This window comes from Dasypus novemcinctus, chromosome 5 (assembly GCF_030445035.2).
Source record: "Dasypus novemcinctus isolate mDasNov1 chromosome 5, mDasNov1.1.hap2, whole genome shotgun sequence".
Classification (NCBI taxonomy): domain Eukaryota; kingdom Metazoa; phylum Chordata; class Mammalia; order Cingulata; family Dasypodidae; genus Dasypus; species Dasypus novemcinctus.
In genome coordinates, this window is record NC_080677.1 from 157464871 (window position 1) to 157477059 (window position 12189).

Here is a 12189-nt window from a genome sequence, read left to right on the forward strand (position 1 = left end):
CGGCCCCCGCACGGCCCGGGGCCCCGGGCCGGCGTGCACAGGGCCGGAGCTCCCGAACCTTCGCGTCGCGGCTGCCCGCGCCTGTCCCGCACGTGGGGCTCTACGCAGGCCCGGGGGAGGCTGCGGTTGGGACCTCTCTGCGGGGAAGGGTCCCCGGTGGCGACTCTCGCAGCGGCTTCGCTGGGCAAAGCCCGCGGGTGCGTCTGGGCTGCCGGGGCTGAGTGGGGGGCGGCGGCGCTGCGGGAGGGCGTGTTTTACAAACTGCGGCGCGAACGCACCTCGCTACAGGGATTGACTGGAAAAGAAAGCCCGGGCGCGGCCGGCCAGTTGGACGCGGGCTGCGAGCGAGGGAACTGGCTTCCACGCTGACGCCGTGCACACCCCTCGTCACGTACCTGGCGGCGCCGGAGGAGCCAGTCCCGGGGTGCGCGGGCCGCGGGCTTTCCCGCCCACCAGGAGTGACGGTAGCTGTCGTTTCCTGGCTGCGGTCAGGGGCCCAGACGTCGCGCGTGGCCGGAAGGCGGGGTGGGGGGCACCGCGCGAGGCGAGGAGGGGGGCTGCGGGCCCGGGAGGAGAGGCCGCGCGGGCGTCGCAGGAGCTGCCCCGAGGCGGGGAGATGGGGCGGGCGGCCACTCGGCGGCGGCGGCGCAAACTTGCCGCGGACGCCCGCACTCGGCGGGCACAGGCTCCCGGCCGCCGCGTCCCCGGAGGTGAGCTGGAGACTGTCCCCAAGAGTGACCGCTCGGGCCCCGGGAGGAGCTGGGCCGGGGAGCGCAGCGCGCTGCCTACTCAGTCGCCTCCTTCCTCTTCGGACCCTTTCCCAGTTCCCTGCAGCCCAGAGAGGGGCGGCACGGAGGGGCTCCGGGGACCTGCCCGGACCCTGCGCGTCCTGGCGGGGGGCTGGGAGGAAACTGGGCGGTGGGGGAGTGGGGGGTCATTTGTGGCGCCTTGGTCCCTGCTGCCTCTTCCCTTACCTGCCCCGGAGTCCTAACTCGCCTAACTCTCCCTGCCTTCACCCCCGCCCCGGGGCACCTTGGCGGCCAGAAGGACGCAGGGGTTTGCAGCAAACCCGTTCGGGTGTTGAAAACACGAACGTCCCGGAGAGCCCGGGTTCCTGGCCTGGGACTCACTCACTGGCGCCTGCGGAGACGGTTGTTCATTCTACCAAAACAGCCCCACTCATCCCCCCTTCCCTCCCGAGCGCGGGCTCCGAGGGGTTTTCGTCCCCTGCTGGGAGTGCGGAGCCCGGCGCGTGCCCCGCCCGTCCCGCCGCGCTCTGGAGTGCGCTGCTCGGGAGGAAGCGCCAGGCCGGGGCGCTCGCTCGGGAATTTCTGTGCCCTGGTGGCGGTGCCCTGGGGGCCTCGATTCCCCATTCCCAGGGTCAGGCGCAGGGCAGGGCCGCGTGCGAGAGGGCCGGCGGCACTTCCCGATTCCCGGGGTCAGGCGCAGGGCAGGGCCGGGTTCGAGAGGGCCGGCGGCACTTCTCGAGGCTGTCCCGAGTGTGCAGGGTGGGGGCAGGGGGCGCCCGAGGTCGCCGCGTGGCCGCGAGTAACGTGCTGCCCCTTGGTCTCCTAGAGCCCGAGCCCCGCGGAGCTGCCGGCGGCCCGGCCCCTGCCCGCGCGCACCATGAACACCCTCGTCTTCGACCAGCTCAGCGGCGCCGTGCTTTTTGAGGACGGCGGCGCGCCGGAGCGCGAGCGGGGCGGCCGGCCCTTCGGTGGCGTCCTGGACGCTCCGCACGCCCGCCCCGAGGTGGGCATTGCCGACGGCCCGCCCCTCAAGGACAACCTCGGCCTGCGACACCGGAGGACTGGGTAGGCGCGGCCCCGCCGGGGGCCCTCGGCGCGCTGGCGGCCCGAGGGGTGGGTGCGGCGAGGGCGCGGGAGCGCGGGCAGGCCAGGCGGGTCTGCGGCGCCCTCGGTTGTCCCGGCTGGCGCCGCCTCTTGGCCCCGCGCGTGGTCCTTGGAAGGTAGGAGTTTCTCAGCACAGGGGTCAGTAGGCTTGCTGGACATGAAGGCCACCTGGGAACTGCCCCCAGTCCTCCGGGTCGGGGGGCTTGTCCCTCTGCAGCGCCCCGGGTGCAAGCGCGCGGCCGAGGGCGAGGTGGCGAGGACTGAGCATGGCGCGGAGGCAAAGGCAGGATGGTGGCGAGGGCACCGGGGCCAGGCCCGCGGCCGCGCCTTCCCAGGCCGGACCTCCCGCTCCTCCCGAGCGGGCACCGCCCAGCCCCGCGGGTCGCCTCGCCTGCGCCAAGGGGTCGGGCGCGGGGACTTGGCACTCGGAGCCCGCGGCGAGCGGGGGGCGGGGGAGCTGCCCTCTTGCCTGCGCACGGGGGGCTCGGCCGGGCTGTCCCCGGGTCCCAGCGAAGCCTGGAGCGCCCGCTGGGGGAGGGGCATACCCCTGCCCCTTCCACCTGAACGGTGGCATCAGGTGCTGGGTGCGCGGCGGCGCTGCTCAGTGAAAGAGAGAGGAGGTTTCGACCCCGGGTTACGAGCAGTCCCTTCGGGTGAACTTGCCTTTCAAAGTATTTCAAGACGCCAAACAGCGGAGGCCGCGGCGCAGGCGCGCTAGGCCTGGAGGGACGCTGGGTGACGGGCGGCGGCGCGGCGACACCTCCCGGAGCCGTGGGGGAGCGCAGGGCCCACCGCGCGGATCCCTTTGAATACGCTCCCCCACCTTCCCCGAGGTCGTCTCCCTTTACCCCCAGGGACAACTTGTCCCCCAGTCTTTGGCTCTTCTGTCCGTCGGGGTCATTCCCCTTAGGTTCCTCCCCTCTCTTTTACAAATTCCCTTCCTTTGGAAGCCCCCCCGCCACCCACTTTCCAGAGAGTCAGAGGAAATAGGAGGGAGATGGAGGGCGCGCGGGCGGTGGGGCAGTCGTGCCCCTAGCTTTATCCCCGCCAGCCAAAGGGCGACCTTTCCCTGCCACGGGTGACGGAAATCCTGGGGTAGCAGATGGGGATTTCGTGTAGAATATTCGAGAGCCCTCGGCAGCGGCCCCGACCCTACTCGCTGGGACCAGGCTGCCCGATTGCGCGCGGTGCCGGCGGGCGAGCACAGGGTGACCGTGGACCTCGAAGTCCAGGTCGGCAGCTTGGACCACGTTTTTCTTTAAATCACTTAACTCTCGTCTCCTAAACCTGAAGGCTGTCTCAAAAAGGGAGGCCGAGAAAAGGACACCCGCACCCCGAAGCAGACGCCATCGGGTGGTTCCCAGCTCTTGCCTCGCCCCAAGCCTGGCTCTCCTCGGAGCCCGGCGGGAGGCCGTGCGGGGCGGGGCGGGGGCTCGGCGTCCCGCGTGGCTCCGCGGCCGGGCGGCGGGCGGCGGCATCTGCAATGCAGCCCGGCGGGGGCCGCGCCGCTCACCGGGGCCTGCCCATCTCCCCGCGCTCCAGGACCCGGCAGAACGGTGGCAAGGTGCGGCACAAGCGGCAGGCCCTGCAGGATATGGCTCGGCCCCTGAAGCAGTGGCTTTACAAGCACCGGGACAACCCGTACCCAACCAAGACGGAGAAGATACTCCTGGCCCTCGGCTCGCAGATGACGCTGGTGCAGGTAATCGGGGTCCACGCAGCTGAGAGAGGGGCCGAGGAGCGCACAGCGCCGCACGTGCCTGCGGTGCTCCGGGGGGCGCCCTCGCGGGAGAAGGATGGAGGTGGAACGGAGCCAGTGCTCCTGCGGCTCCTTCCTTCCGTGAAGGCCGGTGAGGGCTTGGCACAGGTGCGGAGTTCGTCGGTGGCGGGCAGAGAGTTTCTGGAGTGTCCCGCTGTCGTCGCGCACGCGGGAGGGCCTGCGGGCTGCGGCGTGGGGCAGGGGCGTGGGGAGTTTAACGCAGAGTTGGAGGAAGGCGGCTGGGAATCTGTGCTCACGAGGCCTGCGTAGATATATATAGATAGTGATTTTCAAACTTCATTGTGATCAGAATGGCCCGGAGGGCGGTTAAAACAGTTTCTGACTCCGCAGGTCAGGGGTGGGGCCGAATATTTGCATTTCTAACGGGCTTCCTGGTGAGGCTGAAGCCTCTGGCCCTGGACCACCCTTGGAGAGCCCGACAGGCAGGAGACGCTTATTAGGGCACCTAAAACTCACGTCTAGGGGAACTTACAAAATGGCCTTTAGTAGCAGAGCTAGGGGGTGCGCTGGAAGGACAGGAAGTGGTTTGGGGGTGTACAGGTTATGTGTAGATGTGTAGCTGTGGCTGTGTAGGTTGCGTATGCTTAACAGGAGACCCCTGGGCATCTGCTGGGATCCACACCCTTTGCTGCTTGCTTGTTTCAGCCGTGGTTAGGGAGAAGAGGCAGAGTTTACAAGGTTGGGTTACCTTGTCGGGGTTACCTTGTCGGGTGTAGAGAAATGGTGCAGGTTGGTTTCTCCTCTAGTGAGCAGCGCTTATTTACGTTTGACTGTGCTGTCCCTACATCATCTCATTTGATATTGACAAATATGAAGCGATTGTTTTCAACAGTTCAGCAGATAAACTAACCAAGGCACATGGAAATTAAGCGTTGGTAAGGGGCAGAGATGGGCCTGGAAATAAAAGGATAAAATTCCAGATCAAACGCTTTCTAACCCGCCACGGTTTTCTTTAATAAATATGGTGATGTGAGCCATACTTGTAAACAGAACATATGTTTTTCAGGAAAAGGAGGAGGAGCTAGATAAACTGCTAAGGTTGGTACCTGTTATAGTAGCATTGCAGCAGTGCATTTGTGAAATTTTGGCCATTTCATTAAATACATAGTAAGGGGGAAGGTGATGCCCAGTATAGAAATCATTTTTTGACTATTAGATGAAATAAAAATTGCTTTCCACAGTACTTTAAATTGTCATTTTGGAAATACTGGAAATGAAAGTTGGCCTTTTTTGGGGCTTATCACAATTATCATGTGCATTTGTCTGCTTATTTTCAGAGTACATTCATAGAGAGAAACATCTGTTTTCCTTCACATTTAACAGGCAACAGTATTAATAGTGATTCGCTGCCGCACTGGATGGGGAAATTTGTTTAGTGTTCTTGGCTTAATATCAGTGTAACATAAAACTATTAACTTTTCAGTGATTTACAAAAGTAGTTTTAAAATTATTCCAATTAGAAAAAGGTATGAAAGTAAAAGCATGTGCTCAAAATTCAGTTTAAATAGGTGTGCTATTTAACATTACTGATTTATAGAGCTATTTGGCTATTTCACTGTGATATCAACAATAATACATTAGGTTATTTTGGTTGGTTATATAGTTCCATATTTAATGCTTTGCATTCTTACACCAGAAAGCAAAAAAAAAAATTTGTTTCTTAAAGCATTTTTAAATTGGAAGAAGTAACATTTGTCATTAGCAGAGATACTTATATTTCCTTGCTCAATAGTTTTGTTGAGCTGCTATACAAGTAGCTGTAATTTTAACACAAGAGTAGAATCATTTGTTACCATATATGACAGTTCAAACATAAATAACAATTCTATTTTTAATTAATTTCTTTGGTAAGGCTATTATGTTTTTCTAATTTATATGAAATCCCCTTTCCATTCAAAATCCTTTTCTTATTCTTGTATGAGTCCTTAAAAATAAAAATGTGCAGAAATACGTACTTTTTAAATGGGGCAAAGATAATTATTTATAATATTGATGACTGTATAATGATTTCCAAGTTGTGTAGTAAATGAAGTTGACTTCTTGAATTGGAAATAGTATAATCCATATATTTTGGGGTCTACTTTTTTCAGTGAGGCACAAAGCAATATCTATAAACACACACACACACATACATACACATAGGAGGTATTTGTATAAGTCAGACATACATTGCACATTCCAAGAAAATTCTGAGTCTGGGAAACCAAATAAACTCTAAAAATACTTTACACTTTGGGAAGAAAAAAAGACAGAGCTGTGATCTGAGTAAAGCTTTTGATCCCTGATAATTAGACCTCCAATTACTGAGTCTGAGTCTCCCAGGGAATAAACTGCTCCCTTGGAGTGAGGCCTCTGGAGGAGAGCTCTCATGCCTTATCCATCTTTGAATCTCCTTAGCATCCCACCCCACTGCTATGTTCCTTTTGAGAAATAACACTGGAAAAACCACGCAACTTTCTGAAACACCTTTCTGACTGGTGGAGAATGTCATGAAATCTGACTAAGATGTTCTAGTTTTAAATTTTCTCCCATTGTAGGAAATAGAGGGCAGCTTGTATCTTTAATACCATACAACGGTTTTGTAGAGCACAAGCCCAAGTGTAACTCATTTTATTACTCAAGAACTATCTGGAAATCTGTCATATTTTTTATGTTTCTGGACAAATCTGGCGTAGTCCCCTTATTTCTGGCTCCAAATTCCTATTTCTTGTTTATTGCAATGCTTTGTATCTTCTGTTTCCCCTGGTTTAAATTAACAAGCTATCAGCATGATTGTTTTATTTCTTAACTATGACAGTGTCTTATATTTTGAGACTTTCTCTTACGCGGAACATTTTCCTTTCGGTTATGTGTCAAACTGTCAAACTTTTCCTAAGAAGTAATTTTGCCTTGCTTCACTGCCCTTCCACGGGTAAGGAAGGCTGTGATCCTGGTCAGCTATCTCCCTTGAAACCTAGAAATAAAAAGCTGAAATTGTAGTGGAAGAAGTATTTTTAAGACTTCCAAAGGTATTTTTTCCGACAAATAGGAGCTCTAAGGACATTAATCAGCATCTGCATTTTTTAATTCCTGAAAAAATGAAGCAGAAAGAACCATTTATGCAACTTTCATTTCTTTCTACTCACTAGACTTGGCAGTTTATCTTAATTCTCCATAACTATGCTTGATTTTAATTTGCATTATCAATCTGACATCTTCCTAAATGAGATGCAAGAATTTTTATAAAGTTAACAAGAAGACGACTTTTGCGTGTGTCTTGACTTTAACCAACCCAAATATTCCACTGCGTTTGGTTTCCTATCACTGGCTTTCATACAAACATTACAAAAATACACTCTGTACTCCCAAAATATAAACAGCTTTCTTGTGGGATAATATATTGTGGTATGCTATTGGGATTTTGTAATACGGTAGTATTTGGAGTTTATCACAGAATAACTGTCTTCGAAGATGCTTTTAACAAAAAGGTAGATGGGGACTGAATCTGGTTTCAATATTTCCCACTGTTCATATGTATATATTTCTAAATAGATTTATTTATTTTTTCTGGAGTATAATAATGAACTGTCTTTGGGATGATTTCTTTCCTGACCATTACAGTGTAGTGGAGGTACAGTCTGGGATTACATTTGAATGACTGGATATTAATATGTCGTCCTCTTAAAGTAGGAGTTTCAAAGTCCTGTCGTATGTCTGTGTACCGTTTGGTTAAAATTGCAAGGCTGCGCATTCTGCCCCCTGTGTTGATATACACTGGGTTTTGCTTGGATTGGGTGAAAGTTTCTGCTGAACAGTTAACAACTGCAAAGCTTGTAACAACTGTTAGATGTTCTGACAGAATCTTAGATTTCTGGCTGCATTCTTCCAAGTGTTCTACTATGTTGTATGGAAATGACAGGCTCCATATTTCAGGCGAATAACCCAGAATGAGTTTATAAATTCAGCATATTCATGGGTGGACAGATGCCACTGTAGCACTCTGGGCTTGCTCTAATGACTACGCTGTCAGCAGGATCAGTGTCAACCCTTTTGTTAGTCAGATGGAAATTACTTAATTTTCTCCTCCAGCTTCTAGAGATTTGGTTCCCTAAGCTTTCATTCTAAAATATGGGGCTTTTAAAGCTCTGAAGTTGACATTAAAATGAGGTTCCAGAACCTACTCTTGGGAAGGATGCCTCTCACCTAGAATTTAAAGAGAATCTGAATGTCAAGCTGAAGGGCTCCAAGTCGGTTATAGATTGAAATTTTGAACTGGTTTTTTACCTTCAGTGAAACAGATGGAGTTTTCATTACTTCATCAGGAAAAGAAAATGGAAAAATTATTCATGCACATTAGTTAACCAACTATTTGTCTGCTGTTTGCACAACTGAGTGCAAGTAAATTTTAAACACGTGGGCTATATCCAACTCTTTGGCTCTCGTGTAAATTTCTGGTAATAATATATTGGTCAAGTAAATAAATCAGCAAATTGGATGCCAGTCAAACTTACGAAATCAGTTTAGAAACAGTGTGTTAGACAGCAGCAAATCTTTCTGGAAAATCTCCTAGTGTGTAACTATTATAATAAGATAAGAATCATGAGTCTGTAAAACAATAGAAAAGATAGGACCATTGTAAGTGAAACGCTAGCTAATCCTACCATATGACATTTATTTTTTTATTTATTTTTTTTAAGATTTATTTATTTATTTAATTTCCCCCCCTCCCCTGGTTGTCTGTTCTTGGTGTCTATTTGCTGCGTCTTGTTTCGTTGTCCGCTTCTGTTGTTGTCAGCGGCACGGGAAGTGTGGGCGGCGCCATTCCTGGGCAGGCTGCTCTTTCTTTTCACACTGGGCGGCTCTCCCCACGGGCGCACTCCCTGCGCGCGGGGTTCCCCTACGCGGGGGACACCCCTGCATGGCAGGGCAGTCCCTGCGCGCATCAGCACTGCGCATGGCCAGCTCCACACGGGTCAAGGAGGCCCGGGGTCTGAACCGCGGACCTCCCACATGGCAGACGGACGCCCCAACCACTGGGCCAAAGTCCGTTTCCCCCATGTGACATTTAAATGAATTCCTTTTTCTTGTTAGAATTATAGTATAGTAAATATACATTTTTTTTAATTAGAGGGCCATTGCATTTTCATTATGTGGAGAGTTTCATAAGAATTGGATTTTTACACTGTACTGTAGAATGCTTGTGTTAAATTCTAATCTTAGTCTGAAATCTGTGCTTTTCGGTGAAGAAGGTTTGGAGTTGGATTGTAATAAACACGAGTGATGGATGCATAGGGGACGTTGCAAGCTGTCCTCTGTGCGTGGGAGGAGCAAAGAATGACAAGCACACGTATCAGATGGCTAAAGAGAGTAGCAGTGGAGAGCAGAAGGTGGGTTAGTACCAACGCTAGAAGAGAACCGGCTTGGTTAGGGGAGTCTCAGCTGTATTCATAGACCTTAGATTTTAGAGCCGGCCAAGGATGTTAAGAACCAGCTGGTGGAGCCCTGCCATTTTATAGATGATCTGAAGTCAGGAGAGTTGAGTGACTTAGTTAATGTCACATAGCAGGTTTCTGGCAGCTAGGTCCCTTTCTGTGATACCACATTTATAGGCTAATAGATATTAATGAGAATTTGAAGACACTAAGCCATTAAATCAAAATGATGCATGGCCACTTGAATTTGATGATGGTTAAGATCAATGTATGAGCACAGGAGGGAAGACAGGGAAGTAAGATTGAAGGATGTCACCAGGACTTGAACGAACATTTGGGCAGTGTTCTTGAATGTTCCCCTTGAATGCATCCCAGTCACATCTAGTTCTTCACTGCTGGTCCTTCTGGGCAGGCAGGGGCAAGCTTGTCCATCCCCACCCAGCACCTAACAGTGGCTAAAGCACAGTGGCTGCTCAGTATATATTTGTCAGTCTGTGGAGGATGCAAAAGGCTGAAAATTTAAAATCAGGCTGAGTCATGACAGTGTTAACACAACAGCTGGACAGGAAGAGGATTTGAAGAGGACTAAGACTTTTGACATGCAATGGTGAGATATTACATGATGGCACATAATTTTAAAAGGACAGTGATCTTGTTTAAGATACAAAAAAGGCAGTACTGAATAGGTCATAATTATATAAAGTGGGGAAAACTACCTTGTTTCACCCATGGGGATGTGGAGGAAAAATTTTTGTTTGTTTGTTTGTGTAAGTAGAATTCACTGCAGATCCATGAAACAATTGTTTATTTTTAGTCTAAATCTTTTAAAAACAAACCAAAGAAACTTCCAGTGCAAACACTGCTACACAAAACATTATAGTAACTGGGCTCATGTTCAGAAAGACATTTAATTCTCATTCCACATTTCAGTCTTTTAAAGACAAATATTGCCCTTTCCGTTTTAAAATATAAATATATATATATATATACAAATAGAAAAATATTTTAGAAGAAACCTCAGGTGCCATTTTAGCCTCTAGAAATCCAATAGCACCTTTAAAAAAATGGATGTCATTTTCTTTTGCTTTTGAGTGTTTTCTTCATTTTCTGCCATCATCTTTTAGCCTTGGAAGCACTCAACTTCTAGCTGAAAGAGGGGTGTTTTTATTTGGCTTCCCCCCTTCCCCTGCTTCTCTAATTGTTCTTTCTCTGACTGCATTGGTAGCTCTTCTTTTTTTTAATAGTTCCGTCTCCTTAACTGGTGGTGGTTTCCAAAGCTGGTGCTGACCCTCTCTCTTTCCTGTCTGCTCTCTCAGCTTCAGCTCTTACCTCCCCATTACATCTCATATGTATTTTAATTCTCTGGCTAGATGTCTCCCTGGGTGCTTTCCTCATACCGTAACTTAAACCTTCCCCAAACCCATCACATTATCCCGAAACCATTCCTTCTTCCTCAAAATGATGTTCTGTTCTCTTGGCCACACGGGTTTGGTGATTCAAGTTCATCTTTAACTCTTCTCTTCCTCAGCCACTTCAGTCTCTTGAATTTCACTTATAGTTGTTCTTGCATCCTCTTTATTGGGATTACACTTACCTGCCCACTCTACCTGCCGTGGTCTGTCTTTCCCCCAGAGTCCGGCTTAAGTTCCTTGTGAAGTCCTGCACCCCAGGTGGAAATAGCTCCTCTTCCTTGGTACTCCTGCATCATTTTATCTGAATGCCCCTTGTGCCATTTATCACATTATTTCATATTATAAAGAGTTCTCTGTGTACTATCCCACCTCTCTTACTAGACTGAAAATTTCTTGCTGACAAAGTGTCATCATTTTTTTAACTTCCGTAATATAGTCATAAGTGCGCAGCATGCTTGTTGAATGAATGAATGAATGAATGAATGTGAATATAAATATCCGGTACCGTTGAGTCCTGAGGATATTTAACCATTAGAGATGCTGAGAGAGACTTAGATATTTTAAGGGTAAATAATCATATGCTCAATTATGTTTTTATGTTTTGTTAACTGAAAACTGCTACTTTTTTAGGTGTCAAATTGGTTTGCTAATGCAAGACGTCGGCTTAAGAATACAGTGCGGCAGCCAGATTTAAGCTGGGCGTTAAGAATAAAATTATACAACAAGTATGTTCAAGGAAACGCCGAGAGGCTTAGCGTAAGCAGTGATGATTCGTGTTCTGAAGGTGTGTTCATACTTTTATTTTGTTTTCTTTGCTTTGTCTCTGTAACAAAAAGTTCACCTCAATTACTCTTTTTAAGTTTGATCCCCCCAAATAGGGTGGTATCATAACAGCTCTTTTTGATTGCATGATGTAACTTCACTTTTACAATACCATAAATGACCAGCAGAATTATGGCCTTTTCCTCTTGTGTATTGATTTATCATGTGTCAGGATAGCATTTTCTGTAAAATCCATTAAAAATTAAGCTGCCGTACAGAGAAACGACATACAGTTGCTGCTTTCATAACCCCAAACAGCAGATACTTTTCTACACTTTGAATATTTTTCCTTGATATGTTTTTAATGATTCAGTATGACAGTTGAGTGGTTGAGTAAAAGTATGGGATCGTTTTCTCCCTTAGATGGAGAGAATCCTCCAAGAAACCACATGAACGAAGGAGGTTATAACAAGCCGGTTCACCATCCTGCGATTAAAAGCGAGAGCTCAGTGATAAAAGCTGGAGTGAGACCAGAGTCAGGTGCCAGCGAAGACTACGTGTCACCCCCGAAATATAAGAGCAGCTTGTTGAACCGTTACCTTAATGACTCTTTGAGACATGTCATGGCCACAAACGCTGCCATGATGGGAAAAACCAGGCAACGGAACCATTCGGGGTCATTTAGCTCCAATGAATTTGAGGAAGAATTGGTGTCTCCATCATCATCGTCAGAAACCGAAGGCAACTTCGTCTATCGTTCAGGTGAGTCTGAGCTTTTATAGCAATTACCACCATACCCTGTATGTAACAGAATTAAAAGGGTTTATTTTTGGCATGTATGCAGGCAAAAATTTTATTGCTTTTGCATCCATTGGTTATCCATCTATTGCCCACAGTTCCGTTTCAAGGCTTTTATTTTTAAATTGTCAATCAGAACTTTGTAGGTAGATGGTTTTGCAGGCACTGGGGAA

General features: G+C 49.3%; 1 protein-coding gene across 2 annotated transcripts in view; it reads left to right on the forward strand.

Moving 5' to 3' along the window:
- Positions 1–606: 606 nt before the first annotated feature.
- Positions 607–12189, forward strand: part of MKX (mohawk homeobox) — a 73406-nt gene continuing 61823 nt past the window's right edge. Inside the window, exons 1-5 of one of the 2 annotated variants that reach the window (XM_004470747.4) lie at positions 607–710; positions 1576–1814; positions 3396–3555; positions 11087–11240; positions 11642–11980. In XM_004470747.4, coding sequence (XP_004470804.1) covers positions 1627–1814; positions 3396–3555; positions 11087–11240; positions 11642–11980 — 841 coding nt within the window. In that variant the 5' untranslated portion in view covers positions 607–710; positions 1576–1626. Of the gene's footprint in view, positions 711–1575; positions 1815–3395; positions 3556–11086; positions 11241–11641; positions 11981–12189 lie in introns of those variants that run through there. The other variant, XM_023592377.3, reaches the window with a different exon arrangement.